This window comes from Sinocyclocheilus grahami, unplaced genomic scaffold (assembly GCF_001515645.1).
Source record: "Sinocyclocheilus grahami isolate Dianchi unplaced genomic scaffold, SAMN03320097.WGS_v1.1 scaffold1392.1, whole genome shotgun sequence".
Classification (NCBI taxonomy): domain Eukaryota; kingdom Metazoa; phylum Chordata; class Actinopteri; order Cypriniformes; family Cyprinidae; genus Sinocyclocheilus; species Sinocyclocheilus grahami.
In genome coordinates this window covers 101350-116888 of record NW_015506571.1, presented here as the reverse complement: position 1 = coordinate 116888, position 15539 = coordinate 101350, and the positions used below count along the sequence as shown (strand labels likewise).

At 38.5% G+C, this 15539-nt stretch overlaps 1 protein-coding gene and 1 long non-coding RNA gene across 2 annotated transcripts in view; one reads left to right on the top strand and one right to left on the bottom strand.

Moving 5' to 3' along the window:
• LOC107569901 (uncharacterized) overlaps window positions 1-11120 on the top strand; it is a 15356-nt gene extending 4236 nt beyond the window's left edge. Inside the window, exons 2-3 of the long non-coding RNA XR_001606961.1 lie at window positions 9696-9699; window positions 11110-11120. This is a non-coding gene — a long non-coding RNA (uncharacterized lncRNA). The remainder of the gene's footprint in view (window positions 1-9695; window positions 9700-11109) is intronic.
• The window catches only part of slc4a4a (solute carrier family 4 member 4a), an 85397-nt gene that overhangs the window by 2912 nt on the left and 66946 nt on the right, over window positions 1-15539 (bottom strand). The window contains exons 12-24 of the mRNA XM_016256070.1: window positions 13689-13802; window positions 12845-13019; window positions 11967-12100; window positions 11235-11506; window positions 7923-7993; window positions 6631-6816; window positions 6261-6374; window positions 5716-5877; window positions 3812-3990; window positions 2498-2570; window positions 2337-2405; window positions 1716-1889; window positions 1122-1286 (exon numbers count right to left, since the gene is read on the bottom strand). Coding sequence (XP_016111556.1) covers window positions 1122-1286; window positions 1716-1889; window positions 2337-2405; window positions 2498-2570; window positions 3812-3990; window positions 5716-5877; window positions 6261-6374; window positions 6631-6816; window positions 7923-7993; window positions 11235-11506; window positions 11967-12100; window positions 12845-13019; window positions 13689-13802 — 1888 coding nt within the window. The remainder of the gene's footprint in view (window positions 1-1121; window positions 1287-1715; window positions 1890-2336; window positions 2406-2497; window positions 2571-3811; window positions 3991-5715; window positions 5878-6260; window positions 6375-6630; window positions 6817-7922; window positions 7994-11234; window positions 11507-11966; window positions 12101-12844; window positions 13020-13688; window positions 13803-15539) is intronic.

The following is a 15539-nucleotide window of genomic DNA, read 5'->3' as shown; positions in this document are numbered from 1 at the left end:
CCCCCCCCCCCCCCCCCCCAAAAAAATAATTATACTGACTCCAAGCATTTTAATAGTATATGTATAATGTTCCAAAAGCTTTTTATTTCAGATAAATGCTAATCTTTTGATATTTCTATTGGATCTTTCTTACTACTCAAGAATTTTTGACTGGTAGTGTATGTATGTAGCCTATGTATCACACTCATATCACATTTTGTTTTGGATAAGAATAAAACATCAAGTCCGACAATATCCTGTCTTTTGAAAAAAAAAAAAAATATGTAAAATATGAAAAAAAAAAAAAAAAAAAAACCTTGGCATTGGCCCATGGAAACCTCTATGAACACACTTGACTTGGCTAAAAAAATCGCTGGGGATGAATTTACGTTTTATTAAAAAGTGTTTACGTATTCTACATTCATGGCGCACACACACATTATAGGTTAGATGCCTGCCTCCGTTGTGAGTCCCTATCAAGCACTTTACCGATTCATCTACTCTCTTCTTCTCCTCCTGCCTTGCTCTTTGGCCCGCATCACTCACCGCAGAGCAAGCCTGATCTTGATAAAGCTGCTGTGAAAATGTGGGAAATGCCGACGAGCAAGAAGTTGGGGTGATGCGATCTTTATATCGGCGGAGCAAAATACTTAATCGCTCCGTCTATAGCGCATTGTGATTGGGTGTTTACACTGTCAATACAGGAGACAAACCAATGGGCCACTGGCTGCTCGCTGTCCCTGCGTGATGGTCCTCGGAAAAAAACATTCTGTCAGCCCCTTAAGTGTTTTGGCCCACCGGGAAAATGCCCGGTATGCCCGATTACCAATCCAGCCCTGATCATGACTACCAAGTTTCTTCAGAGTGTGACTGAGGCTGTTTTTTCTCATCTTTTTGCTTTGTCATTGGTAATGTTTCAAGGGGGAAAAAATAAAAAATACACAATTAATCAATAAATGGATGAATAAACAAACAAAAAACATAAAGAAAGAAAGAAATAGTCTTTCAATCTATCATCAGAACATAATGTGTATCACACACAGGTATTAAATTATTTTATTAAAGGGCAACTAAGTAAACTTATTTCCAAAGCCTGAAGTCTTCTTAATACTAATATAAAGACATTTTTTCAGGACACTCACATCTTCCATGTCACTGTCTATGCTCCCTTGTTTCTTCTTTTTCTTTTTCTTCTCATCTTCCTTCTTCTTCTTATCCTTCTCGGGTATGACATCATCCAGGAAACTGAGGTCGTGCTGGGAGAAGACATAGTCCAACGCCTTCCTCACAGCAACCAGAGCCAAGATCTGACCAATGAGAATAGCAAATGGTGCTCTTTCAGTTAGTGCATATACTACAGATGCATTTTGCAAACATATTGGAACTTGAGTGTCAGTTAATATTATTGCTGACTGACAAACATCTAAACATTACCAACATTCTAGTGCAACATGCATTTTGTCCCTTTTCTAATGGGGTGCAATACGTAGCACAAGTACTAAACCAGTCAACACTTTTGAATAATTCAGATTTTTTTTTAATGCAGTCTTGGTGCATTATGCAGTCTTGGTGAGCAAAATAAACTTCTTTCAAAAACATTAAAAAAAACCTTAAGTATTCCAACTTTTGATGGCTTGTGTAATATTTAGCCTTGAAGATCTCAGTTTTGCAGTCACAGCCGCTTCCAGTATTAATGTTCAGTATTAAATCAAGAACAGGTGAAAGAGGTGACTAACCATAACAGGAAAAACGATGGCAGCCACAGTGGACTTGAGGATCCAGAGGAGCGCCAGGCAAAGCAGCTGGACGAAAGTGAAGAGATGGACCTTCCTCAGTGGCACATGCCGCAGGTAGATCAGGTCTGGTTGGTGTTTGGCAGGCATGAGGAGCAGCTTGAGTCGGTCCATAAACTGAGAACCAAAGAGCATTATTAAAAAAAAAAAAAAAACATACTTTTCCCAGCTAAGTTACTGTCAAACGATTTCAAATAGTGATTATTAAAATAATGTAATGTTTTTGTAAATATTATTATATCTATATTAATTGAATGCCACTTTATTAAGCCTGTTTTTAACGCGGCGCGTCAAACCAAAAAAGAACGAGCCCAAGGCGGGGTTTTTTATACGCTTTTACACCTCGCATTTTGCGCATCGGTGTGCACACTCACATTGGCGCCCTTTGTTTAGTCATGAGGCGTTAAATGTTGGCGATAATCGCGCGCGATATTCGTCCTGGTGTGAACAAATCTTACAATTCCAATTTGAAATATAATTCTGCGTCCCAGAAATGTAATTTAAAAGTAATTAAATTGTTTTTTATTCAGTTTTTAATAGCACAGAATTGTGTTGGTAACTCACCTGAACTCCGTTGAGTGAAGCCACTCCCATGTAGAGGAAGACTCCATACAGCACTGGCATGGGTATAAACTACAGGAAATAATTATTCAATTAGAACAGAAAAAGAAAATCACACACATGCAGCAATGTGTTTGATGCAACTGGATGTATTGTATTGTTACCTTGAGGATAGGAGACATGAAGACAGACAGACCAGTAAGGATGAAGACAAAGACACCAGTGACTCTCTGTTCCCTGAAGAGGAGACAATTACAAAAATTAAAAAATAAATAAATAAAAATAATTGAAGTCTATCTATTATAATTTCAACTAATGACACTACATAGCCAAAAGTACACTACTGTTCAAAATGTTGGGGTTGGTAAGATGTTTTAATGTTTTGGAAATAAGTCTCTTATGATCACCAAGCCTGCATTTAAAGCTCATTCTGATTCTGATTTATTTTATCAACTATACAGTAAAAATTATAAGATTGTGAAATATTATTACAAATAAAATAACTTTTTATATATATATATATATATATATATATATATATATACTGTATTTTAAAATGTAATTTATTCCTGTGAAGTAAATCAGAATTTTCAGCAGCCATTACTCCAGTCTTCAGTGTCACACGATCCTTCTAATATGCTGATTTGCTTTGCAAGAAACAATTATGTGATACATTTTTCATCTTTAGGAGTCTTTGATGGATACAAAGTTCAAAAGAACAGCATTTATTTGAAACAAATTTGAAACAATTTGTAATTTTATATTATAAAATGTACTTTTAATCAATCTCATGTGTCCTTGCTGAATAAATGTATTCATTTCATTGAAAAAATGTTGAATGTTAGTGTATGTGGGTTTATTTGGCCAGGTTTGGCTATTTCAGCTGCACCCATGAATAACAGGTGCATACAGCAATAAAGCATATATCTGTACAATCTTCACAGACCAACAGACATTTAGTGTATCATTGTTTAAATTACAGGAAGAAGTCAACTGGCACATGCTTTTATCCAAAGTTACTCCTCCTGGAGTGACTTGATCAGGGGCATAAAGGTGACGGTTTATAGATTTGAACCTGCAATCTTGCAGTCACCAGCTCGCATCTTTAACCACTAGACCCCACTTCTTTAATTACTACTAATAATTTCTAATTATAATATCAATTATCATTAATAGCTGAAATATTTTGGAGAATTAAATCATATTGGATTGCTTAACCAAACCAGAGAAGCATTAAAAATACAACCTAAATATGGGCACAGTGTGTTTTCAGCAGAACTAGGCCTGTTTACATTTGTTCAGCTTACAGCTGCATCAATAAACCCCCTGGAGTTCAGTCCAACATGCAGCCTTTTAACAGGCGTCCCATTGAGCCCAACTCTGTAATCAACGAGTGATTCAAAAGCTCTACTGGCATAGACACTGTACAAATACATAGGAATCACCAAAAATCTTCTTTTATATGCATTAGAACGTACCTGACACCCAAAAATTTAGGCTGTTCGCCAGGAGCGGATGTCTCTGTCTCCATTTTCAAGCTGTCAATGTGGGCGATGGAAATAACTGTAGCAGCTACATACCAGGGCAGACCCAAAAAAGAGCATACTGCTAACAGCACAGCTACCCAGAAGAGATCCAGATGATAGCCTGCACCTTTCTGATCAAGACAGAGAAAAGAGGTTGTTTACAAAATGCTATTGCAAGAATCAAAAACATTTTATCACTCATAACAGTGCTTGGTGACATTTTACAGGAATAGTTCACCCAGTAATTTTTTTCAGATTATTTACTCAGTCTCTTGAAGCTCTAAACCTGCATGCAGGTAAACAATGACTGAATTTTCATTTTTAGGTGAACTGTCCCTTTAAATAATCCATCAAGTGCTTTATTCTAACAAATAAAACTACTCTGCATCACACAAAAGTACAGTACAATATGTCACCAGGGCAGTGTAATTCTCACAGAGATGAGAATAGGAGTTCTTCCATGGGGAGGCATTATAGTGAGAGGACACAATGTTTTGAGGCCAATCTCACGTTACAGGCCAAAAAAGAATAAATGCTTTGCCTTTGTCTGATTCACAATCCCTTATTGTTCCACTCAGAATCTGGACCAATAGTGTGACGTTGGGGTGAAACTGCTTGGTGAAGCACCGAGTTTGAATTTAAAATGATTTAAATATAATATAGCCTTGTGTAGATTTCATGATTATCAACAAAATCTGTCTAGCTGTCATCTTACAAACTCAGTATATTAAAAAATCAAACTGCTTATCCTTCAGTTTTCAATGTAATATAAAAAAATCAAGAAATATCAATTGTCATCATCAAAATATCAATCTCTTTAAATAATGCTATTTTTGACTCCAAGTGCTGATTCACATCCTCCAGACAAAAGATAAAAAAGCTCTATTTGTAAGAGACTTTCTATAAATATCCGATATAGTTGCCCATGACACTGTGAGTGTTTCCTGTGGTCCTGGGCGGCTCAAAGTGAGCGTGATAAACCATCTGGCTCAGGAGAGAATCACACAGCACAATCACGGCAGGCCTACCTTCAGCTTGTGCTCCTTGCGATTGACAATGACAGCGGTGATCTGCTGATCCATGAAGAGCAGGATGGTCACCAGCAGGGCAGGCAGAGCTGCTGCCAGGTACACCCACCAGGGGTTCCCTCCGAAAGGTGGCACAAACCAGCCACGGTTTGGGCTTGTTGGCTGAGGACACGAGGGAAGTGCAGTTTGAGGATCACAGAAGTTTGCGGTCAGGGCACTTGGCAAATGTTTACAGGAAACGAATGGTAAAGTCCTGAATGGATAGGCACTGACTTATACTGTGAATCTGTACTTAAGATGCGGCAAACAGGGAAAGGCCAGCCAATGTACCCTCTGATATTTGTTTTCCTGAGCAAAATCTATTTCTATTAAGCAGACAATCTGGACCAATAGTGTGACGTTGGGGTGAAACTGCTTGGTGAAGCACCGAGTTTGAATTTAAAATGATTTAAATATAATATAGCCTTGTGTAGATTTTATGATTATCAACAAAATCTGTCTAGCTGTCATCTTACAAACTCAGTATATTAAAAAATCTAACTGCTTATCCTTCAGTTTTCAATGTAATATAAAAAAATCTAGAAATATAAATTGTCATCATCAAAATATCAATCTCTTTAAATAATGCTATTTTTGACTCCAAGTGCTGATTCACATCCTCCAAACAAAAGATAAAAAAGCTCTATTTGTAAGAGACTTTCTATAAATATCCGATATAGTTGCCCATGACACTGTGAGTGTTTCCTGTGGTCCTGGGCGGCTCAAAGTGAGCGTGATAAACCATCTGGCTCAGGAGAGAATCACACAGCACAGTCACGGCAGGCCTACCTTCAGCTTGTGCTCCTTGCGATTGACAATGACAGCGGTGATCTGCTGATCCATGAAGAGCAGGATGGTCACCAGCAGGGCAGGCAGAGCTGCTGCCAGGTACACCCACCAGGGGTTCCCTCCGAAAGGTGGCACAAACCAGCCACGGTTTGGGCTTGTTGGCTGAGGACACGAGGGAAGTGCAGTTTGAGGATCACAGAAGTTTGCGGTCAGGGCACTTGGCAAATGTTTACAGGAAACGAATGGTAAAGTCCTGAATGGATAGGCACTGACTTATACTGTGAATCTGTACTTAAGATGCGGCAAACAGGGAAAGGCCAGTCAATGTACCCTCTGATATTTGTTTTCCTGAGCAAAATCTATTTCTATTAAGCAGAGCCTCTGGCATGCAGCCTTGGTAAGCATAAGAGACATACGTCTTTCAAAAATAACTTACAGACCCCATTTTTGAATGGCACTGTCTGTGCTGGAGCAATATTAGAAGTGCACATCAGAAGGAACATCTCTTAACAGTAAAAGACAGACAATATGGACAGAAAGATTACCTTGAATTCACTTGGCACTATGAGCTTTGGCGTATCGACCCCAACAAGAGCATCAACGCCACAGAAGATCAAAATTGCCAGGACAATGGCAAAGTCACTTATGAGTTTTCTCACCTAAGAAAATGGAAAAAATATGCTTTTTTTAGTAACTGCTGTAAGTAATGAGTATGACGTCAGTAGTCTTTGGCCTCAACAACTGCAGTATTGATTAGGAGTATAGAGACTGGATTGACAAAACAATTGTCTACCTGCCCACAGTATATGGATTAGAGACTAAATATTGATTGCCTCTACACATGCTGTATGATTAGAGGCACAGATTGACAAATCCATCACAAACACGCCACAGGTGGACAATGTGGCTACTTACAGTAGTAGGAAAGAACGGGCTGGTTTTGAATTTCTTCAGACACATAGAGCAGGTGTAGGTGCCAAAGAAAAGGATGAAGGACATGAGGGTGATGTCGGGCACAAAGTTACAGGCTGTGCCCACTAGCTCCCCTCCGTATTTCAAGCATTCCTTCTTTGACAGTGAGGACCAGCTGGCATTCAAGCGCTGCACAAATGACACAAAGACATGATCAGAACATCAAATCTACAGGTGTCTGGATCAAACAAGTTGTTCATTTACAGAAAATCATGACATTCCTTGTAACTCTCTCGTTATGAAACTAGCAGCAATAAGTCAGATCTTATTGATTGATTTTACAAACCCATGCTAAATAATTTGCATTGATGTAATCATGCTTATAATAATAACTGAGGTATGAACTGAAATTGTTTTACTGTGGTGATCTGCATTATTAGCACACAGACCTACAGTAACTTGAACCCAAGACATACATTTAAAGTTGAGTGACACTTGTGTTATGAACAAAGACAGTTGCAGAACATTGAACACTCTCCAGTTTCTGTTTGAAGGCTGATGCTTTGTTGTCTTCAACCTCTCTGAAGTTTTACAATGACTCTGTTACTGTTCAAGTTTGCACAAAAGGTGCGAAACATGAGCTATGGCTCATTCAGTCACAAAGATATTGGCAAGGATTTGGGCATTATGTTTCATTGATCTCAAACTGAGGACTACATCTGAATGAAACCATTGAGAGATCTCTATTATTCGCAGCTGGGAGCTCAGTTTGGCTTTAGAAGAGGACAAAACGTCAGGCAGGTCTGGAGAAAACGTTTTATGAAAACAGCCAACAATTTAAGGATTAAACGGCACCATGTACTTTCTGAACATAACCAGGACAAGGAAGTTTTCTTCAATGTGTTGTGTAAGTTCTGTTTGGTGACCTCAATAAACCTAACAAGTGAAATACACTACACAAGTTTTGTCCAGATTTTTACATTTTTAGTCTGGAGCAGTTGATAAAAGTTGCCTAAAGTCAGTGCCAGTCTACAGATTCTGAGCAGTTGACAGGTTTCACAGAAAATCATGTAGTGTATAATGGGCATAGACTTCGATTTATTAGCTTTTTCAGACTATGATTCCATTCAGTCAAAGGATATCAAATATGTTTTATATTTTTAGCTGATTTTATTTTATTTATTTAGACATATTTTTTTTAATTTGTCCTTTTTCTCCTAGAAATGAGGAGCATGTTTCTCATGTAGTGTATTACAGCCTATGCACATATATTAGTGATGTTTTGAAACACTTACTGTATCACTGTAATTTACAGTCCAGATAAATGTTGAATCAAGTGGATCAGTGTACACATCTGAAGAATTGGCTGAAAAACACAAAGGTCAAAGGTCTGAAGTGGCCTTTAGAAAGAACCAAAAACATACAGTGGGGCTCAAACATGTAAATCTGAAACCTGGAAATTTAGAAAAAGTCTGAAACTTTATTATGTAAAATAAATAAATAATGCAAATAAAAACAAAAAGGAAAATCCAAAATAGAAAGGTTTTCACTTCTCATTTGTGGGACATATTTTCCCATTTTATGTGTAAAATTTAACTGTAACATTTGTACTATTTAAAGGGTTAGTTCACCCAAAAATGATTAATTCCTCCCCCTCATGTCGTTCCAGACCCGTAAGACCTTCGTTCATCTTCAGAACACAAATTAAGATATTTTTTTTTAAATCTGACAGCTCTCTGACCCTCCATTGACAGCAAGGGTCCTACCACGGTCAAGGCACAGAAACGTAGTAAGGACATTTTTAAAATAGTCCATGTGACATCAGTGGTTCAACCGTAATTTTATGACGCTACGAGAATACTCGTAGCAAAAAAATTAAAATAAAAATAAATAAATAATGACCTTTATTAAGTAGTATCACTCTCCATAAAGGTAGAAGACGGTAACTCGCAAGAGAAGAATTGTTGTATAAACTCTTTATTTTGTTTTTTTTTGCGCACAAGAAGTATTCTTGTAGTCATAAAATTACGGTTGATCCACTGATGTCACATGGACTATTTTAACAATGTCCTTACTACCTTTCTGAGCCGTGACCATGGTAAGACCCTTGCTGTCTATGAAGGGTCAAGAAAGCTCACGGATTTCATCAAAAATATCTTAATTTGTGTTTGCGAAGATGAACGTAGGTCTTACATGTTTGGAACAACATGAGGGTGAGGAATTAATCACAGAATTTAAATTTTTGCGTCAACTATCCCTTTAACACACTTGACTCAGACGATGTCACTATTTTCCTTTAAACTCTCAAAAAACACGACAGATTTCACAAGCAGATGCTCACACAAGTGCAAACATTTTATCACGGTTACGGGCGAGTCAAACACAACATACGTGCCAACCAGTTCGCAATGACCGCTGTAAAATGTTCACTACTTCTCCACAGCATTAATCTTTAAAGAGACTCTTTGCTGGGTTCCCCTAACTGGAACTAATTTCCACACAGCTGTTGTTTCCCTCTGCAGTATCGGATTGGAGAGAAGTCGAGGGAGGGTGAAGAGGAGCAAACAGCGGTTTAGAGGAAAGCAGCATGAGTGGATGAGCGCCCCACCCACCAGCTCCTCTCTGTACGGTCTTAATTCACCACACGCATGGAGGAGATTAACCCCAAACCACATCACGTCCACATCCACCCCCTAGATTGCTCCTTCATTCCTACTGACGATACCACACACACAACGCCACTAGCACAATAAACAGATGAAGTGAATGTCAAAATTGTTGCCAAGTCAGCCACAAAACATTACACTGATACAAAGAAGAGATTTAATTATTATTTCAAAACTTCAAAAACAAAGTTTTGTAATTGTTCAATTGTTCAGAATATCAAACGGGCCCAGTGGTTTAGCAGTGTGATAATTGACTAACAACATTCTTTCACACCAATATAAAACCTGCATTAAAAAAAACAAAGCAGATGACTGCAGAATGTATCAATTCCTGTTCTTGCTGTCTTCTGTTTGGGATGGAAACTCAAAGTCACCCTTCAGTCGCTAATAAATTAACTTAAGTGAAGTCACAGTCACAATAGATTTTGAGCAAGCAAAATTTCTCCGGACACTGCAACTGTCATACTATGATGTTGCACTCTGTGGCATCTTTTTTTTAAAACAAATTCAGGTGAAATTCAACATATAGCAGAAAAATATTCAGTCTACTCTACTGCAACACCACAATCCTGCATATTTAAAGCTTCCATTTTTAATTCAACTGACATGACGTACACATCTTTACGAAACTCGGAGTGTCAGAGTTCACAGAAATTGAGCTTTGGAATGCATTCGCACCCGTACGAATGAAAGTCAGTGGAACTTTAGTATGACCACTCTTTTAAGGTGGGGTCACATTAGAGAAATTTTCAGTGTAGTGAAAACAGTTTTCTGTTCGTTAGCATGGAGAATTGACCCGTTGCAAAATCTGCATTGTAAAAACTTCAGCCTTCATGAAATTCCTGATTGCGTGGATTTCAATTAAAATGAATGTATTTTGCCAGTAAAAAATTTGTCAGACAAAGCTAAATGCACCTTTATTGACTTGAGACTTGACTTAGACTTGTATACAACTGACTTGAGATTTAATCTTGTAAACAATCGAGTCTTGACAAATCCATTAATCTGAGACATGACACTCAGAAACTGCTGCTTTGATACTTGACTTATACTTTATCTTCGAGACTCCGAATTAGAGAAAATCTATGAGTGTATAGAAAACTACTGTCAAAAGTGATTTGACATGGATTGTGACAAAAGACTTGAGCCTTGACTTGTACTGTATATCAGACACCTGTTATCATGTCTGGATATTGTAGCTGCAAGCCATATGGTGCACTACTGTGTCCTGCTGAAAATTAAGATGCAAATGGAATGAATATCTATGGCATCACTATAATTATATCCAGGAAAAACGACAACTGAATTGAGTCATCATGCACTGAACTGAGTTTTGGATATAAAGACAAAAGCAATCCTCTGGGTCTGAACTATCATTTGAAGACCAGAAATAGTACAACAAATAGGATAATTAAATATTTATGCTGGTCATATTTATAAGCCGTGTGCCAGATGTCGACTTGGACACCTTTTAACAACAGCTGTACAAGCTTCAACTCTATAAAAGAGCTAAACATCCATTCCTATCACACTATTGTGCTTCCACTGTATGTGTATCAGTGTCAATCAAGCAACTTCAATTTATACTCAGGCCAAATTTCTTTCAAACTACCAGGTAGCCACGAAGTGGAATGAATGTATGGTAACTGCACTTGAGCTCAAAGCAGCACATCTTGGATCCCAGCGAAAGGGAAAAAAGGTCACTTTGTGCTACATCATATCTGCTTCACTGAGCAAAATAATGTTACATATGCATCAGTAATCTTTTTTTCTGTTTTGTCAGCACTCGTCTGGTGCGGTCAAGTCAGAGACTTAGAAAGGTAATTCGGAATTTAAAACTAAAGTAAAAATTCAGGCAATGGATAAAGGTTTTGTAAGCTCAATTAGCATCTAAATACCAAAGCAAGAAAACTTCAGAGGAAAAGATGTACCAGGTCTTACCATCAGTGGGCGCCATACACATGCAGTCATACTGCGTGACGTAATTGATTTTATAGTCTGAGTTGATGGGGTAATAATGAGCCAACTTCAGCATCTTCTTGAAGGAGTCATAGATGAAGATGAAGCTGATGAGCGAGGAGAAGCCCTCTTCTGTAAATCGGGTGAAATACTGCACCAGGAAACTGGCGTCAGTGGCCACTAGGGCTAGACAGAAGAAGGCCGACCACAGGCCGATCCAAAGACGGAACTCTAGGTAGTCAAAGTCATGCTCCCTGCGGAAGACAGAAAATGGACAGAAAATTAACTAAATTCTCTCCAACTTTCAAATCATCCAGCAATGAAAAGTACAATACCGTTTAAATGTTTGGGGGTGGTAAGTTATTCTTCGTGTTTTTGAAAGTCTCTTATGCTCACCAAGGCTGCATTTATATGATCAAAAATAAAGTAAAAACAGTAATATTTTGACAAATTATTAACATTTAAGTAACTGAATATATTTTAAAATGCAATTTATTCCTATGATGGCAAAGTTGAATTACTGCAGTCATTGTCACGTGATCCTTCAGAAATCATTCTGATATGCTGATTTGGTGCTCAAAATTATTTCGTATTATCAATGTTGAAAACAGTTGTGCTGCTTAATAGAATCTTAGTTTCAGATAACTACTAAATGGTGAGTATATGCAGTAGTTGGTTTGCAATGTCACATTCTGAACAGAGATGATGAAGCACCTGCTGAAGTTGAAGAGCAGCCTTTCAAACACCAGCACTGGCCCCGTACTGCTGATGATTGTCAGAGGTTGCCCAGCCAGGAGACAGAACACTGCTCCAGACACCGCTGTGCCCAGAAAGCTCTCCAGCACACCCTTCACACAACACACAATGAAGAAGAGTCAAAAGGTTAGGGACAAATCCAATTAAGGCTCAAGCTCTGTGGACAGAAAGTCTGTTTAAAGCCCTGCTCATACAGGACTAGCTTTCCTTGTTCACAGATGTACTTTGTGATTTTATCCCATGCAAATCTGTGCTTTCTCTCACATAACCTCAGTAAAAATTACAAAGCAAATTACCTACTTTTCTTTACATAACTTATGTACATAATGTTAATTCATTCTTTCAATGGATTTATCATTAATATCAAGCACACTGAATTCAATAAATTGATTTTTATTACCCATAAATTTAATTAGGTGTTGCACATGGCACATGCCATATCCAGACCGTAGACTCCAACTTTCATTGTTAACTAGCCCTGTCCAAATCAATACATGGAATCACTGAACTGAACAGCTTTCCTGTTCTGAACTGAAAGATTGACTAGCCAAAGACGTGTGCAGCAGACCTTAGCATGCATCTTTAAGACAGAAAATGATATGAACTGTGAGACTTTAACTTACTAACATGACCTTTGAACTCATGGTAACATTTCAAAAGGAGGGCAGAGAAGTAGCAGCTCCCAGTGTGTGTCAGTTAAAGATTGACCAAGATTGAATTACACTGTAATCCTTGCCAAGGTTGGACTGATTCTTATTTAGAAAGGCTCTGACACAGAGAGCACATCACATCCGTACACTCATGTAGTTTCTCATGGTTTGCAGCTGTATCTTCACCTGCATGTTCTCTGTGGCGTCACCCAGCAATCCTCCGAACGTGATGGCATTGGTTACTGTTCCCAGGTAGATGAAAAGAATGGCAGACAAAGACTGGATGTGTAGTCCATCGTAGAAATCACTGAAGAAAAAGGGAGCTTTTCTTTTGATATCAAGAATAAGGCCTCCACAAAACCTGAAAAACAAAACATGACATGTTATAATTGTCACAGTGGTTTTCATTGAATTTTATTACATTTCTACATCTTATCTTAATCTGCCTTCCTCTATTCACAAAATATATTTCACTCTGTACAGTGGGGTTCAAAAAACTGAGTGAAACTGAAAATCTGGGATTTAATTCAAACCTAATAATAAACATAAAATAAACCATGCAATAATCACAAAACTTTCAGGATTTTGAACAAGGAATATTATTATATACTATTTCTAGGCCACTAATCAAAATCAAAAGAGGAGTATACCAAATACTAAAACAATTTGAAATTCATGTTAATTTTGTTAACTATGATTAACATTTATTTTTGAAAATATTAAATATTTTAAACAGTAGTATGTTGTTTATTGCTAATATTAATTAGTAAAAGGGATACAAATCTATTTAGCACAAAATACTAACAGTACACAGCAGTTCCTTGCCAAAGGTCAAGTAAAAAATCAAATCTAATGATAACAGTCTGTACTCCGTAAATGGAGCACATGCTGACTTCAATGTTTGTCTAATATTAAGATAATTCTAGTAATTTTAAAGAGTCAAACAGACCTTTATCTGAACTAAACCATGATGTTCAGAGGTTCGGCATAATCTGTTCCTTCAGAAGAATTTATACAAACACTAACTCACTTCCCCGTCTTCTTCAGCTCATCGCCTACTGCGTGCCCCCCGCCCCCGTGTCCACCGCTGTGAGGCGTGTCTCCATTCATCTGTGTGCTGTCCCCTCCAGCATACATGTTCTTTCTGGACAACATAACAAGCACATGGAGATTGTTGAACACAGAACACAGAACACAAAAACTTTAATGTTATTAATGCTCTAAAATAAATGTTATATGGGAGGAAAGCGAGAACAGAGAAAGAAAGATGACAAAAGACACACTCAGTGGACTCTTCATAAGTAATTTTAAAGTCCCCGCAGCCTGAAAAGCCTAAATAAAAAATGCAAGCTCATACACTGGTAGCTCACACAAATGTCTTATGCAATACAAAATAAAATACAAGATAGACATCGTAATTCAATGTTATTCTTCAGTTCCTAAAATTACAATCTAAATGCCATGATATATGAATATGTTACTCACTGAACCATTCACATGGCATGATAATCATTTAAAAAAAAAACATGGAACTTGGAACCATAGAACTATAGAATAATACATAATCTGATAAAATTATCAAACAATAGATAAAATGATAAAATACCAGATAAAAAGACAGACAGAGATACAGAACGACTTAATGATAGATAAAACGGTTAACTGATAAAATGATAAGATAGACAGACACACAGATAGACAGATAGAAAAAAGATTTAAAAACAGATAATTAGGGGTGGTCTTTATGATATCAACATTTTTGAAACCATAGAAAATTCAGAATTCTTGTCACCATTTTCAAGATCACAAAAAACACGATTAAATAAGAACAAGAAACGAATTACAAGCAATAGGACAAAAAAAACTACAGTAGAACAAATAAATATGAAATGCGCCATACATTGTATAAAGTAATTAAACGTATAAAAACACTGCATATTCTTCACTGTGTAAACTAAACATACATTTCTTATTCAATTTACAAAAGTGATTTAGCTGTCACTTTAAGAGCTGCCTGGATCCAATATACTGTAACACATGTGTTCCCTTTCAGTCGGTCACTCTCGACGTCACGTCGGAGGACCGACGAATTGGGATCTCGCTTAGAGGGACCAATCTACTTCGAGTGTAAACTAAATGAGCCAATGCACATTGGCATGCGATTATTGCATCCAGCTGCTGCTGATCACAGCGTGAGTATAAGTAGACAGCAGATGCAGCGCATATTCAGCTTTTCGCTTCGGAGCCGAGCGATCACATCGTTCTGCTCCTGACTACACTACGGAGAGAAGACTGAACGAGTTCAGCACGCTCTTGGAGAGCTCTTCGTTTTGGCAGACGGCGCTTCAGCGGTGGTGGTTTCCCATGTCGAGTGGGTTGCACACATTGCGGGGGTATGACCATCTCGGAGTTGCGGACCGGACTCCGTTACCTGCAAGGGGGCAGAGTGCCCGTGCCACCGCCTAGTTCTGGGGTTCCCTCTGGTGGCAGCCGGGGGTGTCCTTTTTCTAGCGGTGGGCGGACTGGTCTTACGGTCACGGTGAGGAATTCCCCTCCGGGGATGCCCAAGCCCGCCGGCACTTCGAAACCAGCGGAGCTCTCAAAAAGAGCAGGCTGGACCCTCCTGGGGGATACCACCTGTTTCTTCCGAGGCTCCCCCCGACGATTAGATGTCGATTGCAGCATCGGAGGGTAAGCCAGAGCTTTCTGGAGAGGAAGATTCGGCTGCGCTGCTCTCCTCCGGGACCGTAGCAATACCTGGATCGGATCCAGAAATAATGGCTATGCTTTCCCGGGCCGCCGTAGGGGTAGGGCTCGAGTGAAGACTTTCACCGTGTCCCGAGCCCTCAAGGTTGCACGATTGGTTCTCGGGGTGGTCCGC